Consider the following 20,057-nt stretch of genomic DNA (forward strand, 5'->3'; position numbering starts at 1 on the left):
TCAACGCTCATTCATACTTTCTACTCCGCCTGTCGCCCAATGGCTGCTGGAAAACGACACCAGCACCCCGCAACCCCCCAACGACAAGGGGCTATAGATGATGGATGGGAGGATTCATATCTACTGGTGAAACTTTTCTCTGGTCTATCTTCTTCCACCTAACCCTATCACACACAAAATGACCACTAAGTTATTAGTATTTAACTTGTATTAAATTATTTAACTTATATAATGTTAAATAGCTTGTATTTAACTTGTTAAATACAGGTTAAATACTTGTTGCCTAACTTAAGGACCAAATCTTAATTTGCTATTTTCAGACATTTGCTTTATTCATTGCTCTATAAAAATATTTAATTATGGATATTTGCACAATATCACTCAATATACAGGAATGAGAAAATACTTGAAAACTTGAGATGTGAGTTGAAACTCTTTATTAATATGATAAGGAGAGACATTAAGGAGGGGAAATATTTAAAATTATGATTTAAAGAAAAACACTGTGTTTAGCAAAATACACTGAAGAACATCTTACATCGCTTTACAAAACCAGTACAAAAAAGAAAGGATATTTGATCAGAATATTTAAACAAAACATTTTTTATTTACATTTTGAAATTGCATTTACCTAATACTGATCATTTGGACATTTAACTTTAAAGCATTAAAGTGCTTGTTCTTAGACCATGCAGTGGTGAGTGGGTGACACTATGTTTCTCACTGGGGAGACTTAAAAAAGAAGCCATTTTCTAAGGATTTTAGAAAATGGCCGTAAATTAGGTTTTTATTTTGGTGCAGACCAAAGTTCTGCGCATAAATGTGATGGTATGACACATTTTTTTGTTGTTGTTGGTTTGAAATCTACAAAAAAAAAAACTGGAATGGAGTAATAAAAAAGAACCATAAAGACACACACACACACACAAAACTTTGAAAAAGTCTTAAGCCATCTTCTTTTCTTCTTAATATTTTTCCCTTGAGTAACTAGGGAAACTGGGAATTCCATTAGTAAACTAAAAGGGCTTTGAGAAAAAGTTTTCAGTCTTTGCATAATTGAAAAATGGTTTAAGACTATTCCATGCTATTCCTGCAGTAGTCAACATATGGTGACCTTGCCCTGCAAGGACTTTCAAGCTACTCTGAAAATGCATCTTGATAAACGGGGATCTTATTCTTAATTTATTATTTACACAACAAATTAAAATCCAGTCATTTCACTATAATACTGTTTCAGAAGCTTTGTTTCTTCCTGCTGTTTGTGAGTATGTTACTAAAATAAAGGACAAGCACAGTATTTTCTAGAGCATATTAAATAGTAAAAGCCGTAACACTTGTTAACATATACACAAGTAAAGCTGAAGTCAACATAAATGAACAACATATTCAACTAAAAGTTATTCATGTTGTCATAGTTAATAAAAAATACATAACTGTGGTATTGTAGCCATAGCATTGACTTACTATTCAGTCCTAAACATTTGGTTCATACAGCATCATTTAGAATCTAAATACCCTTAACCACATCTATTCCAAAACATTTACAACATACTCTATATACATTTGTACAAGTTAGGAAAAAAACTGAAAATAAATAATTTAGTTGAGAAGAAATGATATGCAAACAAACAAAAATACCCCATAAAACTTGCAAACTGGTGGCTGGCTTTCTACATGTGAACATTATGACGGAAAGAAATAGTTGTAGGTGTACTGTTCAAAAAGTCATGGTTATATCTGTAATTTACTTTGCATGTGTAGAATTGTGTGTGTTATCCTGGGGAGGAAAATGATTTTTAAAGATATTGAGAATAATCCAACAATTCAAAAGGAAGTTAATTCTTTGGGAAAGATCCAAACTCTCGAGACCACCAGACGTCCTGATGGAGCACATAAACAAGCAATTAATTATGCTGACATAAAAAAAAATAAGTGCAGTCTCAGTGAACATCGCTCTCCATGAATTCCTCCTTGATGGAATGCTTGCTTCGGGACTCTTTGCAGTCAGGCATGTCAAAACCAAAGTCAGCCCATTCATCAGGAGCTGGGGTCATCCCAGATGGCCCCACAACTCCAGGCCTATTGGGGATTGTGATGGTGTGGCGGACACGAAAGTGCACAGCCTCCATGACCCGCTGACGCTGCAGCTCCCCGCCTGCCGCCCCGATAGCTGCCATCGCCGAGGCTGCCATGTTGCTGCTGGAGCGAAGCAGCTGCTGGCCGTGGTATTCGTGGTGATGGGTGGAGTTGGGAAGTTGATGAACAGCTCCTTGTTTCATGTCCTGCAGACCTCGCCAGATTGCAAGGCGAGACTGTTCGGGTATCTTCAGAGCACCTAAATCCTGGGGAAGGCACAGACAAGAATGTAAGAGAATGTAAAATTGTAATAACGCAAAAGCACAAAACAGAAGAATTACAGTGCCCTCTTGTGGTTGAATAAAAATATGTGTTTATGCGGACCGACAGCATTTAAAACAACAAGTCTCAACTATTAAGGCAAATTGCAGGTTTAGCTGTTTTTGTTGTGCTGTAGTCTTTGCTTGATTTCTTTTTCTTTTCCTATAAGGCCAAATCAATAAAGGTGTGTCAGGTAAATGATTAATTTCAGAGTAGTTACCTCCATTGTAAGGGTTTGGAGATGGTAGACAGACTGGAGGCCTTGTGAGGTGAAGTACTCAATGAAGTTCTGACAACCCAGACTGGTGAGAAAACTGTATGGAAAGAAAAGCAGGGCTTCTTAGACCAAAACTACAGCTGAAGGAAGGAACTAAAATATTAGCATTAATTATTTAAACACTATTGTAAACTATAATTATTCCTTAGCAGAACGAGGAACATCGAAACTTTAGCTTATTGACTACATTTGATTTAATAAAAGACTGTCAAAGTACATGATTTTTTATAATTTTGTGTCAATTTGTCTTTGATCAAGTTGCTTATCAATAACTTTTTAATTTATGTATTTATTTTGAGACTGAGTGACAGATTTACTGCACAACTCTATTATCAAGTGCTTATGCAAGGTTACACGGCATGATAGATGCGGTGGAAGCAAGAGCATACACATGCATTTGTATTAATGATTCATGAGGACATTCTTGATTTGCTGAAAAACCTTTATTATAAATACATGAAATGTTAATACAAAGAGGTTGTAAAAAGAGTTTGTCTGTACATTGTAACTGTTCAAATATTCAAAACAGTCCCCCGAAAAACCAAAAGGATGGTGTAGCAAAACTGTCAAATATATCTTAACGACCAGGGACTGCACTGACACATTATCCTCAACAAAATATATATATAAAAAAAGAATGTGGGGGGAAAAAAAGCTTTAAATTAATACAACTTAAACATTTCCTTTATAGAAAAATAGCAGTAGTGCATTGCAAAGCCAGACTGTATACACAGTGACAGAATGAAGGATTTTAGATCTAAGTTTGTAACTAATAACAAATCGTTGCTGTCGGACAAAAAATTTCATAACTCCAAAAAAATTTACCTTTACAGGAAATGTAAATGAATTTACATGTGACATGCTCATCGACGTATTTCAATAATTATCAATGGAACCACAGAGAGGAATGAAGAGTGAGCAACTGAGTTGATTCTCACAATAAAATCAAAAATAGAGATACAAAGTTTTTGCCCGACAGCGACAAAATGCTATTGCAGGCATAATGAAGGTCAACAGCTCTTGACCAGCTTTGCTACATAAACAGACATTTTGATGTTTTAGGTTCGTGGTCACCGCAAAGCATTTTAAAAGCAGCTCTGAAGTTGACTGCAGAATGCTAGACAATACGATGGCCAAATTATGGGGTGAGAAATAATAATAATAATAGAAAAAAGTACAAATATATATTTTTAAAAACTGGACCTTCATTATGGCGGCAGTTATAAGGTATAGAGATTTGCATTGTAATTGCAAGCTTTTGTAAAGCAGCCATAATCACACCAAACTGTCTACATTTAGACATCACCTGGCAAAAAGTAAACTTAAACATGGCCAAAATAAAAATAAAAAAAAGTAACCACTGAAGCATCAACATCCGACTATTTCACATTTAACCCAACAAGTGCATCTGACTGCCGGCTGGCCTTTTACAGTTGGCTAAAGAAGGAGTGTCACTGCAGGGTGAGGTACCTGACAAGGCTGGGGTCAGGGTTATAAGGTGGCGGGCTGCAGTGGGAAGCAGACACTATATTCTGACTGCTGTGGCCACTGTTCATGTCACCGTTACCCTGCATGTGGTTGCTGTTGAGAATGCTCTGACCTAAGGGGAAGAGAGGAATGATCAAGAACTGTGTCTTACTGGGTTTGTACTGGATGTGCCAGAAGTCTAATGGCAGATTTTAGGACAGATCATAAAAGAGTGTTGCAAACACTTACCCATGTGAGCAAGGTTGGGGTTGGCGTTGGGATGCTGCTGAGGTTGGTGCCCCATCCATCTGGTTGAGGGACTGTGTCTTTCCGAGGCCACTGTGTGAATGCATCTTGTTCATGTTGGACAACGGAGAATAAGAGGAGGGGGATGCTATATGGTTCCTGTTGGAAGAAAATAACAAAACGAAGATAAATTGAAGTTTTATATTGCATACTTAGATGACTTTATATCAAAAAAAAATTTTTCTTATCCCCAAAGAGATCCAGTGTGGTAAAAAGTATCAACAAAACCAAAATCAGCCAGCATGTTTAATTCAACAATTAAACAGTAAAATGTCTCAGGAGCATTTACACATTAGTTATGATATTTGTTTTTGCACCGAGCAGTGCTAGTGAACATTTTCTTCTTCAGTCATAATTCATGCACAGTTGTAGCATGTGTATGTTTTAATTGAACTCACGGTCTCTGCAGCAGCTGCTGTTGTGTTTGTTGTCTGTAGGAGTCCACCAGTGGCTGCGGTACCAACTCAACCAGCTCCAAACTGTCTTTAATCTTCATCAGCAGCTCAAAATTATCCCGCCCACGAACCTGCACGCAAAGACAGCATCAGCGATAATGACGATCAATAGTCAGTACCATTGACAACTACTGTCGCATTTAAGGCGCGACAGAATCCAGTTTGTACAGCAGGGGGCGCCTAAAACCAAGCAAGAACTAAGCGGAATAACTGAGCTTGAGACCTTTCCTATTGATTGATATTTATGAAACGTGTAAATTCCTTTAAAATTGTGTTTCTAGTTTGCTTCAACTTTATGCTGGGAATGTTATAAATGAAATAATATTTAAAACTCCAGAACAAGTTGTTTTCTGTGTCATAACAACATAAAATGAGCTTGATTCGAAATCTGTGCCTCGCTCTGATTTTGTGTAGAAAATTAAGGCAATCAGAAATTAATGTCTGCGATGGCTTGTCTATTGCTGGATGAAATTTGATAGCTTACATTGCTAAAAGATCAGGTACAGACAAAAGGTTTTAATTTATTTTTAGTAGTAAAAGGAAAAATCTGTCAAAGTAATTCTTACAGGAATATAGTAAATCTCTTCCTCTCCATGCCGTCTTTTTCTTATGTTGATATGTGGACTGGAAATATTTGGTGGACTTTGTTTAAAATCTGCAAACATCAGAAAACAATGTCATTCAGGTTTTAAAAACTCAAAAATAAAAACACTCTTGACTTTTGAAATGTTTTAGCAACACATAGAACATTATTCATTTTTATCAACTCACTGCGCTTGTTGGCACTTCCGTTTTTGACCACGCTGTCATTCAGGGCCTGTTGCTCCCTGAAGTGGTCCTCATCTGCTTTGCGGTCTCTGCCAGGACATGCGCATATCCGACCCTCAAATGATCGTCTGCCCAACACCTGGCCGCTGCAGAGATAATCACAGAATTGAACACGTTTGTTGGCAAAACTTTAACTGGTCCAATATAAATTGAATTACAATGACAGAAAAAGAACTGAAAAGTTTCTTTAATGTTCCTCTGCTCTGCTGTAGACCTGTCAACACTTTGACTTTTAAATAATCATCAAACGAGCATTTAGACTTTTAGACATTTAGATCAACACATCTAAGTCTAAATGCAGTGTAGTTTAAAAGAAGAGCTATTGTGGGGAGTCTTGTGTCAATTACTTACTCTCTGGTTTCCAAAGTAATGATGATGAGAATTGGTCTCCTGTTCATCCCACCCACACAGCTGCTGTTGCACATGAAATTGTAAAGGATGGTAGTAAACTCAGTCCCAACCTGAAACACAGCACAACATATTTAGGCTAAACTGCCTTAGTCTGACTGACACTTTCAGCCAAGTTTCAGAATTGTTATTCCTCAAGCTATTACTTTCATAACATTAATTAACCACCAGGGGGAGGTGTTGTAGTGCACTTTGATGTGAGAAGAGACAATCGTGCCTTTTATTGCCCTCCACAGGTGCAATCACAGACATGATGATGCCTGTTCATGTCTGCACACGCCCGAGCCCTTTATTTATAGATGTGCCTACTTCGAGGTACTTGTGTGAAATTCTCTTTTTCTCTGCAACGATCTTGACTAAGAGACTTGAGAGTTTTAACTTGTTTCTAATTTCAGTAGAAAATACAAAAGTATTCAAATACCACCACATATTTTCACTTGCTTTTTTCTTCCTTTCCTGTTCATTTAACATCTGCATCTTTCCTGTCACAAGAATTTACTAAGAGTACATAACTTAAAGAGGATATGTTTTCAAAGCTTTTAAATCACAAGTCCATTAGAGTGTTATTTTTTCATTTTGTTATTAGACCCCTGTTGTCTGTCCAACACTGTGAGTACATTAACATCATTCAGAGAGATCACAATGAACATAAAGTTTCCCTTCATGCAGATAATGTCTTTCTATTTATCTCCAAATTTCTTGACTGTGTGTTTTCAGTTCTCATCCATCCAACTAAATGCATTTCATCTCATGTGTGTCTCACTTATTCAGAGAAATGTTGAACCACCAACCTGCGGAGCCTCATAGGGCACAAAGACACTTTGTCTGCCAGTGACTGGATCATCCACATGCTGACAAAGGTTGTTTCCCTCTACTCTGATCAGGTGACTGGCTGGAGCTGTTTGACCTGAGGGGACAGTAAAGCATTGAGTTTGTTGATTTACATCCAAACACAGTGTATTCAGTATAAATCCCTTGAAGTGACTAATGTGAATTAACTCAAAATTAATCGATTGAATTCAACTAATAAACAAAACTGAGCTTTTTTTTTGCTACATTTCTTTTACATTTCGCAAATACAAGCTTTACATGTCATGTGAAACTGTAAAGCTTGCTTAATTATACCATCATTGAATTCCCGTCCAAGTTCGTGGTTGGGGCACCGTTTGACGACCTCTGTGACATGCTCTGCCTTTTTGTAGACTGGCATGGCTCGGATGATGCTCCCATGAGGAGGAGAGGACGACACCTTGATCTGGATTGGGCAGGTTTTGGCAATTTGACAGTAGAGCTTCTTCAGTAAAGGAGAGTACTAGAAAAAGAAAGAGATACCAGAAGTTAGTCCCACGTGAATAATAATAGTAATAATAATATTGAGGTTTTTAAGAAAAAAAGAACAGAAATTGAAAATGAATGACCAGAAATGAAAGTGCTTTCTAGACACATATTCTGGGAACAATTCAGCTGATATGTTATGCTAACATGCGTAACATGATAGCATATTTTTCTTTCTTTTTGAAAGTAAACTTGCACCTTACATTGAATGCATTTTGAATGTGAAACTGTTTTACATATAAGCAACAGTCACAATGATTGCACAAACACATGATATTATAACAGCCAATGAATGAAATTAGCACAGTGCACTAATAGCATTTTTGTCACAAAAATGTCTCAAAGTGCGGAGAAATTAATTCACTGATTGAAAAATGGAATGTAAGCGCAGACAAAACGACAAAAACAAAAGAACGTGTCTGACACAAATATGAACAAGAACAAGATTCTACAGGGAAAGAAATAACAGAACCGTTAACCAATTACCTGAAAATTATTTTAAAAATATGTGATCTGATATAAGCCTATTACTAGAAATAAATGACAGTATATGCCTGACTGGATCTGTTTGTGAACCGCAGAGGCCATACTGCATGACCAGAAGTATATATATAAAAAACAAAAAAAACAACTGGAAATCAGCGGACTAAAAGAAACAATTTTTTTCTCTTAAGTCATTCAAATTGATCTCTCTTAACAAAAACAAGTAAAAAGAAAATATGCTGATCTATGTTAAAGCCAAATCTTTTGCAATCCCTTAGTTTACAATCGTCTGCACATGTACACGCATGCATGGGAGAGTGTAAGTGCCAGAAACACGTGCATAAAAATACTTAGCAAGAAATAAAACAGGCTCAGCATGCCACAACTCAATCTACAACCTTCCAGGATAAAAACCAAGAAGTCTGTTCAGGCTTGTACAGACATGTTGCGATGTGCTAAAAAGCAAATAAAATAGCACCTCGCATAGGAGAGATAAAGTACGTGCAGCTCTAGATCTGTAATGTAGCATACAAAAACATGAGGGTGGAATCTTGTCGTTTTTCATAGATGGAAGACAAGAAAAATAATAGAACCACAGAATTAATAGAACCATTATGTAAATGGCTCTGGATGAAATATGTAGATGTAAAATATCGGCTGCGATTCATCTTTACCTATTACTTTACAATGATAATCGTTTCAAAAGTGAATAATTTCACAAATTCCAAAAATAATAGTAGTCACTTCACATTTACATGGACCGGTCTACTGTTTCATCTTGGAAGTGGAGTTTTATGAACAATACATTTTTGAGACATTTTGGGTCTAAGAGCAGATGTAGCCTAGAGTGGTAAAGTCCTAGTGACACTTACTGTCTCAAAAGTCTGATTTTTGTACGAGCAACACCGCTTGTAAAGTTTACAAGGTTGAGCTGACAACACTCTTCTGCGTCGACGCTCTTTCTCCAGGAAAAAGAGTAAAAAAAAAAAAAAAAGGATAAATCACAGAAACATAAACTTTTTTATAGGAAACCCTGGGAAATGTGAAGTCATGTCTACATTTCATTCAGACTGCAAGACAGGGGAAGAGATGAAGACTTTCAGCAGGCAGCAAGAAAGCTTAACGTATTACTGAAAAGTCGCTGTGCTTTTGAGCTTTTAACTCCATCAGTAATTGGGTGAGAGGTGAGGCACACCCTGAACAGGTTGCCAGTCCGTCACAGGGCAACACACAGACACAGAGGATAAACAACCAACAACACATATTCTCACACATAAAGACTAACCAGGTAACCTAACAGTGATGTTTTTGAACTGTGGGAAGAAGCCAGAGTACTTGGAAAGAAAGCAGGCATTCACAGGGAGAACATCCAAACTTCAGGCTAACTAACTAGTTTACCTAATTAAACTAACTTATGCTGACTTATGACGGGTTGTTCTAAAACAACAGCCCACCCATAAAATGCCCTCTTTGCTAATTTCACACACATCCATATACAAAAGAAATACACAGGTAAGAGGGGGCTGACAACCAAACTGCACACACATGCCCTTAGCCATGAACAATTGCAACGATGGAAATACCTGTGCACAACATTACTCCATCTAATTTTCCCTAACAAGCCTCAACAGCCCCTCTATACTGCGAATAAATATGTTTAATTTTATTTACTGAATTTTGAGCTTTTCATGTTACTGCAATCACTCATGCATGGATAAACTATTGGTTTGCTTTCCGACAGAAATTAATGGAACATAAATGTGAAGGATCAAAGAAAATGAACCTTCAAGAAATTATAAAGCGCAGTAAGTTAAATAATAGTTGATGGACATGATGGTGTCAGATCTGTGTTCTACGCTGTATAGAAATTATTTTTACTGATCTTAAAATTAACAATAAATGAGTTTTTATGGCTTGACTGAACTCAAATAAGATTGTAATAAGTCATCCAGTATGTCTTAAGACTTTGTTCAACTGGTTTTGTTTTTCCAACAAAGTCTCTTTATATTTCAGTATTTTTTTCACACTTTCAGCATTTAGATACAATTAATTTCATTTCTCTATGTTTTCAGGATCCCCCACATGATTTAAAAGACAATAAGGAATCTACAAGAAAAAAATGTAGTGGTTCATATAATGTGAAATAAAAAAAAGTGCTTTTGTCATAGATCTACTGCAACTCACTACTCCTTAGACTCTTATGTGTCTTGTAATGTTACATATGTTTTTTAAAGCTGATTTCAGCAGCGAAATGTTTTTTTCTTACTTAGTCTGACCTAATATTAAATGTAATAACTGTAAAAAGGAAAAATAGTAAACATTTTTGTGTTTTTATCCTCCCAGAGTATATTTTGCTCCTTATTGTGGTCACCAGTATATATACTGCATATACTCTCCCCCACGCACACCTACACACACACACTCACACACAGGATAATTATTGAGGTAAAGAGTAAGCAATAAAAAAAAGGATCTGCGGTATCTCCTGTATCTTCATGTACAAACAAGACATTATGAGTGATGACTAAACCAAGCTTTATTTCAGATCACAGAGAGCACTGAAGGGGAAGAGATAAGAAAATTGATTAGGATTGGTAAAAAGAGGGTAAAATTAGGATAAATGTTATTTTTTCCTTTTGAATTATCTTAATACAAACAGTTCCAAATTATAGTCAGCTGACAAACTTGTCACAAATGAAAATAATGTCAAGAGTTTAATGTAAAATTTTCTTTTTCACCCACTGTGCTGCAGATTTATTCTTCAGTACAATTTAATATCATTTTTAGCAACAAAAATTGTACCAAATTAAGCTTTGTTGTTCTTTTTGTAGCACACCGTTCATAAAACTGAAACAGAGACATTTATAATAGCCCAGAAAAAAACAAAAGAAAAAAACGGTCAGTTTTATAAAGCGCTGCCACAGATTGAGGAATCCATCCTTTCTTCTGCATAGAGGACCCCCTGTAGGCAGGTCAGGACAGGATCCTGCAGACAAGGTGATAATTGCCAGACCATCATCCATGTACACAAGCAGCAGCATGCCTGTTGCAAATTCAGCTGACAAATATTTAAAAAAATCTTGTGCACCTTCAAACTCACAGCGGCATTTAGAATCGCCATAGAATGTGGATACTTTACATATCCACATCGTCTAGAATGGCTTTTTTCACTTGCTTTGTAATTGTAAATCAAAATGGAAAAGAGACTATTTGTAGCCTTAATGAATTATTTTCTTTTCACTTTTATGCTTTACACAAACTCTGACAGAAAAAAATATGACCAATTTAAAATAACATCGATGTAAAAAATTACTTTACGCAGACCGTGTGTTCTTTAAATCAATTTGCATTTCATAAATCATTTACTGCATTTCTGAAAACCAAAAACTTAGTCATTTTGAGGAATTTGAATAACATCCCACAACATGCAGTGGGGGCAGCAGGAAGCAGCTTCCTGGAGTGAAACTGACCTGGCCACCACAGTCTATCAAATGTAAATGGTAGTAATAAAATACTGATTATATATGTGGTTAAGTGCTAAGTTATTCATCCTTCTGGTAAGTTTAGATTTAAAAATTTTATTCAACCAAGGACATTGTTTCTGACATGAAATGAGAGAGGGATCCTAAAAGAAATATTGCAAAACTATATAAAAGGAGTATTTTTCTACATTTTATTAAAAAAACTGTATGCTGACAATTATTTTACTAAATAAGAGATTTCTTTTAACTTAACTCTGCCAGGGGTACAAATATATCTATTTGCTCTAACAACTTTTTAGTATAAATTCCCATATTTGTTTGATCTGTAGATTCTTCTCTAGAGGCCTACACGTGCGTATCAAGTGAGTTTTCCCAGATTTTCATTGCTTGGCAGGGAGAGCATGGTGATGTGGCTGTGAATGATGTATTTGGAAAGTAAGGGAAGGAAGGATGCATTGTGCAGGACTTGTTGGGACCTGCATCCTAACGGAGAGACGCTAATAGCTGGGAAGAGGAGCTCCTCACAAGCTGTAGTGAAGTACATGCTGGAGCCTGCATTTCAGCCGCATCACACACACACACACACACCCGCCCCACACATCCCACTCCCATCAAATGCTGGTTTTCACGCGCACAATCACACTCGCGCACACGCGCACACATGCTGAGTCTGAAAGTATGGAGAGCGGTCTTGTAATTTGACAATGCTGAGGTGTTAGATCTCATTTCCAGTCGCTGTGACGCTCGTCTGCATCCAAGCTAAGGCATCATCTTTAAGAGGCAGGAGAGCGGCAGAGTTTCAGAGCTATTATCACTAATGTGTGTTGTCTTGACTAGACAAGGAGGGGGGATTACCAGGCTGGCTTAACATGGGCTTGGATGGGATTATGGTGTGTGGAAACATTATGAAAGATGGGGTGGGGGGGAAGAATCGGTTCTTCTGTTCTCTGCCCTCTTTTAATGGTGGATCCGTCGGTATGTGGCCATAAATCTAACATTTCGTCACAACGGCAGCTGAAGACCTGAGAGGAAAGGATTTAACAGTAAAAGCTTGATGCAACAGGTAGCTCAATTTTCTTGTAATCTCCAAAAGCGATGCCTTGCCACCCAGTCTTAGTGGGAGGCAAAGAGCTGGGAAAAGAGGCAACTGATTATAGTCAATATTCCCCTGCTGGCATTCCACACTACCTGAGGCTACAAGGAATGAGCATAGACTTAGATGGTTGACTATATTTAGCAATGTGACTATATGTATCCAACTTTTCTAAGAAGATAAAAAAATAATAATAATGAAACTCTAATCTTTGACTGTCTCCTTCCATTTAAAAAAAACTGTTATTCTTATATTTTCTTTCCAGACCTGTAATTACAGAATAATTATCTGTCATTTCTTTCTACTTACTGTAACAGTAACCTGGCAAGTATATGCAAAAAGTGCTGCCCCAAAAAATAAAACTTTTTCAACAAGCCTACATTTTGTCACAAACCACAAACGTCAATGTCTTTCCTGAGATATAATGTCGTATTCCAACTAAACAGTACTGCACAGGTACTTGAGAAATGTAAAAAAAAAAAAATTTGGTTTTTAAAATTTTTCCTTACTAGTAACAATGAGAAAAATGTATTCAGTCCCCTTTACTTTGCTGCTTTTATATAAAATTCAGTCCTCTGAATTGCATTCAGAACTCAGACCATTCCCACTTGGAAACATGGTGGTGGCAGGATCATGCTTTGAGGATTCTTTTTTTTTCTCAGCAGGTAAAGGGAAGCTGGTCAGAAATGATTGGGAATAGAGCTGAATAAAATGGCAGTGCTAAGTCACAAGACTTCAGACTGGAGCAGACAGACATCTTTCAACAAGCAGAGCAACAATACAATACATGAGATCAAAGCAAATTCATGTGCGAAAATGGCCCAGTCAAAGTCCAGACCTAAGTACAAGTTAGTATACGCTGCAGGATTTGAAATAGCTGTAACTCTCCATGTGATTGACTGAGCTTGAGGTATTTTCAGGAGCGGAATATATTAATGTCTAAATATACAAAGCTATCAGAGACAACAGTCATATTCAATGAATCAGAATATTTATTTTCCTGATGAGACTCATTTGTCAGATAAAAAGCACTTTTTGAAAATAGCAACCTTTAAGCAGATATTAAATATGCTTTTTATGAAGTATTAAAAGGTTTTTTGTTATTATTCTGATTGAATATTGTGTTTTTCATTCCATTTAACCAGCAAATCATCATAATTAGCAGAAAGAAATACTGAAAAACATCAGTCTGTGTCTAATTAATTTAAATAATATGTCTGAATGAAAGTTGTTACTGAAAGTAATTAATTTTACAATAGTATTCTAATAATATTGAACATGGCTGCACCTCAAAAGACTTTCAGAGAAAGATGGTTATAAAAAGTATCGACTCCGGGAGGTTGAATACAAATGAACAGCACTCAGATTTTACGTGATTTTACAAGATACACACAACAAGCAAAATTAGGTGCTGATGTTACAATTGTCTAATTTTTAAGATATTAACAAGTTCATAAAGGGACAGAAAAAAAATAGCTCTGCTGCCCCACTTTCCTTTTGGAACAGATCATGTGCATTTGTAGATTTATTTTTTTGCATCTAGAATTGTTTTAATTTCTTTTAGTTACATAGTCATGTTTGTGCTGATATATTTACATACATTTATTAATTCATGTCTGAAAAATAAATAAAAGAATAAAATGAATAAAGTTCTAATTTACAGTAGTGTTTGAAACCACGTGTCAGTTTACTGCCACTTCATGATAATGTGCCACTTTGGGTTAGTCCATCCCATAAAATCCCAATAAAGTACACTGAAGTTTGTGGTTTTGAAATATTTTGAAATATTTTGAAAAGCTTACAAGGTGTAGACACTATTGGAAGAGACTACATATGCTTTCTTTTTGCTTAGCAGATTTCCATAAAAAAATCTTAGCAGCAAGTTTAAGAAGAAGAAGAAGAATTACTTTATTCATCCCAGCAGGGAAATTATTTCAGCAGTTACAGCACACGACAGGAGCTGCGTCTATTTGGTTTTAAAAAGAAAAAAGTTGCTTCATAGCTCAAGAAGAGTTTTTTTTTTAGCCCATCCTGATTTTGCTTCTCCAATTCTACCGCCAAGCCCAGAAGACAGAGCGAAGCCTTATAAAAGACTAAATCCCTCACTCTGATCCCCTTGTTTAATGGCAGTGGAGGCACTAAAATAATCACAGGTTATCTTCTCAATCCCTATTTTCAGTAAAAGTCATTTTCCAGTCAAACACTCCTTTGTGTCTTCTCTTGAGATGATAGCAAAGCAGTTTATCGCCTCAAAGAAAAACAAAAATCAACCAGGGAGAACTAAGCATAAGGAGAACTAATGCTTTTTTTCTCTGATCATCAACAAGTGCCTTTTGCCAACATTACACAATGAAAACCGACATTTTGAAAGGGTTTCAATAGTGAATTTATGAACTTATTCAGTTCATAAATTCCAGGTTCAGCTGGAGGTTTCTTTCTGTCATGAAGGAGTTGTTCCTTTCCACTGGCGCCATTTGATCAGGAGGAGGGAATGATGCAAAGTGAGTAACCAAAACCACAAGTCGGACTTTCCTTAGGTTGACAACTTTGTACCAATTGGCATCACAAAACCAAAATTGACTGCATAACCGAATAACTAGGTTCAAATTGGAATGTATGTGGTTAAAGTTGAACCTGATGATTGGGTTGAATTAAACTGACCTGATGCTTTCCTTAAACTTTGCAAAGTTTTTAAAGAAGACATTTGTTGTAAACTTTAATGAATAATTAAAGCTGAATTGAAGCAAACTGAATCGAACCTTATAGCTATGTTAGATCAAACAGACTATCTTTACTTTGCTCACAGAGACGTTTTGTGAATTTGATGTGTTTTAGGCACAAAACGTCTGTGTGAAGCCGGGGTCAGCAACCTTTACAAGAGATTCATGTTTACTGCAGAACTTTAAAAAAAAAAATTGGCTGAAGATGTCAAATATCTGAACTGTGTGAGAAGAATTATAACTTTAGGATTTTTTTATTATTCAAAGTAATCTGTGTGTTTAGCAGGCTGGTAAGCGCATCAGCAGTATAAGGAGCTTAAGCCTATTCACTTCAAATCCCCATAAAATATTTGCTTCGTTTGCTAGGAATAATTCTTTATCATCTCTATCAAGTATCAGACGAAAACACCTCAATTTTAAAAGCAAACGGAGGGATCTGCTTTTGGCTCATTGAATTATTTTCTTCCAGTTCATTTTTTCTTTTATTCTGTTGTTTTTGGGTTATGTGAATGCAATGTGGCTGAGAGATTTAAAGGAGACGAAGAGGATAGGGAGACAGAATTTATCAAGGATAGAAAGGAAAACTTTTGGGCGCCAGAGGTGACAACCATGAGCGCATGCTAAGACGGGGAAGAAGGAAAAGACAGAGAAAGAAAAGTGGCAGGTCAAAGACCACTGCGCTAATGTCCAAGGCAGGATCTTCTTACATCACTGAGGACAGACTGAAGGAGTCCATCACGCATGGTTACTCCAGGCAAACACACAGCCCCCGAGGACTTCAGCCTCACACACAGTGTGAGGGAAGAGCGGTTTGTCTCTTGTTTCTCTTGTTTCAGGGAGGTCAACTGTGTGACAGTCGGAGGTGACACCTTTCCAGCGAGAGGTTTCTCAGTGGTTTGATGACAAATTACGCAGCTCCCATTTCACCTGTCTTTCACCACTGTCACATCACCTTATGCTCCTTTATGCTTCTAATGTAAATATCCTCGCTTAGGTTTCTCTCAGGAAAGTTCCTCAAAGAGAGATGACAATCAAGACTTTCTTGGCCGACTTCCACTTTTTTCTGGTCTGACGTGTTGATTTTAATTTTTGCAGATTTAATATTTTTTACTCTAAATAAAATACAACAAAACAACAAAAATAGATTATTAGATAGTTAGTAGCTTTCGAATAGAACAAACATTAAAAAACTAATTTCCTTTTTCCCCATTTAGATCTCAAAGAATCTGTCTGAACCTGCACCTCAACGCTGCTAAACTAAAATAAATAACCATCAAATTACATACTGTTGGTTGTTGGTTTATAAGCAGAATATAGTGAGAGTTGACACACTTCATAAGCAGTAAAGAAAAAAGATTTACAGATCTGACGTGCTGATGATTGTCTAATTCCAGTCTCTGGTCGATTGGTACTTATTCAAGCTCTGCTACTGATGGAACATTTTTCACACAATGTGTGGATTATATCAGCAGTACATATGTGATGTTGTCCTAAGCCTATGTTTGATGGAAGGTTAGGCACATCATCAGATGAAGATCTGTAAAGGCTTGCATGAATGATTGTGTTCGGCCTTCCCTCTATCCTAAAGTTCGATTTCCCACGATGCATATCTCAAAACGTCCCAAGTTTGATCGTGTTAGTCTTTCATTATTATTACTACCATGTCATCTGCACCAACATATATTTACTACAACTCTTAGATGCATATTAAATGCCATTATTTAAATATTGCTCAAAACTATAACAGAATATGTCAGTGTCACACACTTAAGACAAAATGTTCCTAAGCAGTTCCATTGGACGAGACTTTCTCTGCTGTGCTCATCAGGCAGATTTCTAAAAATTTTAATAGAAGACAAGATAAATCACTGGACCCGCTTTTGCCTGCACTCAACACGCCTGCACATGTGCGGGCTGGGGTGAATGTGTGAGAATGAGTGTCTCCGTGTGAATATTGATGAGTGTGTGACTAACACTGAGACAGAAAGAGGAAAAAAAAGCTCCTGCATGCACAGACAGGGAAGCTGCATGTCAAGGCCTCAAACGTGTGTGTGTGTGTGTGTGTGTTTGTCTACTCACGGTCCATGTGGCGGACTTGGCGGTGCTGGACTGCTGGAAGGACACCTGGAAGGCATGTGGCCCCGGGTAGTCGGTGTTGGAGGGGATTGCCGGGGCAGGGGACAGGCCCTCAAAGGTGGAGTTGGGCTGGGAGTAAGGCGAAGGGGTGGGCACGGCCGACGAAGACGTGTTCTCGGAGCTGTAGGGGCTGGCGGACGTGGCGCGGCTCCCCAGGCTCTCCATGCTGCTGCTCAGCAAGTTGTACTGGGACTGGGGGGAGAAGCCAAGAGGGAAGAGAACGAAACAGGTGAAAAAGGGAGGGAGCAGGAAGGCAGAGGGAGGACACAGCTAGAGGTGCGAGAGAGACAGAGGTTTTGGAAGCTTAAGGGAGGTCAGGTTACAGAAGAAGAGGGAGATCTATGTGTGATGCTGCATGTTTAACTTGAGTAGGTTTCCCACATCTGCATTTTTGGTGAAATGTACAGAGCATTCATACAGAGGTCCTTCCTTCAGCTTCCTTGTGGCTATGTGACACATGTTGTACAACATAGACATAACAAGGTTTGCCTAAATGCATGCCCTTTCCCATTTTTTTCTCTCCAGCATGTTTACGAAGAGCGATGATGTGCTGTATGTAAAAATAAGTGTTAATGACTTCTTTTAGGCCCAGACTTGGCTGTACATAAACTACCTTAGAGTTTTCTTGCATAGGATGTCCATAAAAACACACACAAAAGAATAATTTTCAAAAAGTTATAAACATAAACAAGTTCACCCGTTCACTTTGCACGATGGTCATTAACAGTAATTTTCCTGCTGTACCTTCAATAACTAGAACCCATACAATTAAGTGAAAGTAATAGTAAAACTAACCTAGATTTTAAAAACAAACTCGATTTTTTTTGACACGTCAAAAAACTGCATTAGAAAAATAAACTACCAGCCAAAGAAAAAAAAAAAAAAAATTACCTTCTTTTTCACGTAGTACATCCTCTAGAGCATTGGTCTCATTTATCAAATCTTCCGCCAGTCAAACGTCCAAACACAACAGAGCACCGCAGAGTGCAGGAGCATAGCCTATAACCTCAGACCTCAAGCAAGGTGTGCATCAGTGGACATGTTCTACCGCACACTCAAGGCACACTGTGCTGCCAGGACAAGGGGAAAAGAAAAGGTGAGGACTGGTGTGGAGAGAGAGGAATGATACACTGAGATGAGGGGAGAGAAGCGGAGAAGGAAAAGAGGGATGGGAACCCAAAAAATGGTACGACATTCTAATTATGGCATGCCCGGACATAGACGGCAATGCCGGGGCGCATGTACACACATGCTCCGAAACACCTTGTAAAGGCCTACTCTAAGTCAACACTGTCTGGTCTGACATCGAGAGCAAGATACAGGGCGTGAGCGAGGAGAGAGAGAGAGAGGGGAAAAACACACACAAAAGAACAGAAGTTCAAAGGTCACAACCCCCACCTTCCTGCATTGCAGATCAATCTCACTCTAAATAAGAATCTGAATCGGCTGTATTGGTGAGGTTTGTGTGCACAAACAGGGAATTTGACTTTTTGGTTTGTGCACACAAGCCTGACTAATACAGTCAGTAACACAGTCAGGTGGTCAGCACTCTCAGAAGCAGAAACTTCCAACGGCTTTGCAAGCATGAAATAAATAATGTTATATGTTTCACATAAATTGGAAAGTAGACAAAAGTTTCAAGCTTTAACTGATGGACTTTAATTTCTCAACTGTGTGTTTGCCAAAATACCAAGTGTCCACCGATTCACAGTTTTTATTTTTCAATTAAAGTGTACCATATGGACAGAGTGAATTTATTCTTTTTTTTTGTGAAAAGGCATTTCAAGTTCTTTAAAAATTGAGTTACATGTGTTTCATTGAAGAGCACATTTTTCAACACAATGTCAGTTAAATAGCATTGCAATAAAAAATGGACCCAAAAGCCTGTGCTGTATTTGGAATATTAATCTCTCTCTTTAAATACGAACTTAAAAACTTTTTTCTTTTTCTTTTTATCTTTCATATGATGTCTTGGAGCCATGCGATAGACTGGCGACCTGTCCAGGGTGACCCCGCCTCTCGCCCAAAACGTTCGCTGGAGATAGGTACCAGCACCCGTCCTGACGCCACTAGGGACAAGGGTGTTAGAAAATGGATGGATGATGTCTTGGACTGCCTGTGCTATAAATAAGCTTGCCAAATCTTGCCTTAAGAATTATTATGTTAACTGCATGAGTCAGTAAATGAGTTGTTAAACAAAGTCAATAGTACTTGAAGATGATTGTTGGTTTCTGATGTTTCATTTTAAGTTTTATACAGACTCAGGAGCATTGCATGTCCTGTTTAATGCACTCATATGTCATGTGCAGTGCATTGAAAAATGTTTAATGTCCCATGAATTATTCTTAAACACACATTCATCCCCAGCCTGCACATGGTTCTGGTTGTGGCAGAACCAATGCTGTGGGGATGGTTTCGAAAGCTGGTCAGGAAACTGCAAGAAAACCCACTCACAATGGCCTAATCCAAGTACAAAGTTAAATTCAGAATATGTGAGAAGAATTTCAAACTATTGTTTGTACTCAAACTCCACTCAATCTTTCTTAGATTGAGCCAATTTGCAAAGAAGAATGGCCAAAGAATTGAGAGTCTGCATGCACAAGATGGTGTTGAAATCCCTATAAAATACGTGGAGCTGTTCTTGGAGCGAAACGTGGCTTTGTTCAATAT

At 37.5% G+C, this 20,057-nt stretch overlaps 1 protein-coding gene across 1 annotated transcript; it reads right to left on the reverse strand.

Annotated features, from left to right (window-relative positions):
* Window positions 1-585: 585 nt before the first annotated feature.
* tp73 (tumor protein p73) lies at window positions 586-18,552 on the reverse strand. Its single transcript, XM_032571551.1, is given in 13 exon segments — window positions 586-2,342; window positions 2,618-2,711; window positions 4,145-4,274; window positions 4,391-4,445; window positions 4,447-4,546; window positions 4,846-4,973; window positions 5,469-5,557; window positions 5,674-5,816; window positions 6,082-6,191; window positions 6,930-7,045; window positions 7,264-7,450; window positions 17,331-17,579; window positions 18,279-18,552. Coding segments are annotated over 13 exon segments (1,824 nt in total). The 5' UTR covers window positions 18,300-18,552; the 3' UTR covers window positions 586-1,940.
* Between the last annotated feature and the right edge of the window lie 1,505 nt (window positions 18,553-20,057).

The sequence above is a fragment of the Xiphophorus hellerii genome, chromosome 1 (assembly GCF_003331165.1).
Source record: "Xiphophorus hellerii strain 12219 chromosome 1, Xiphophorus_hellerii-4.1, whole genome shotgun sequence".
Taxonomy (NCBI): domain Eukaryota; kingdom Metazoa; phylum Chordata; class Actinopteri; order Cyprinodontiformes; family Poeciliidae; genus Xiphophorus; species Xiphophorus hellerii.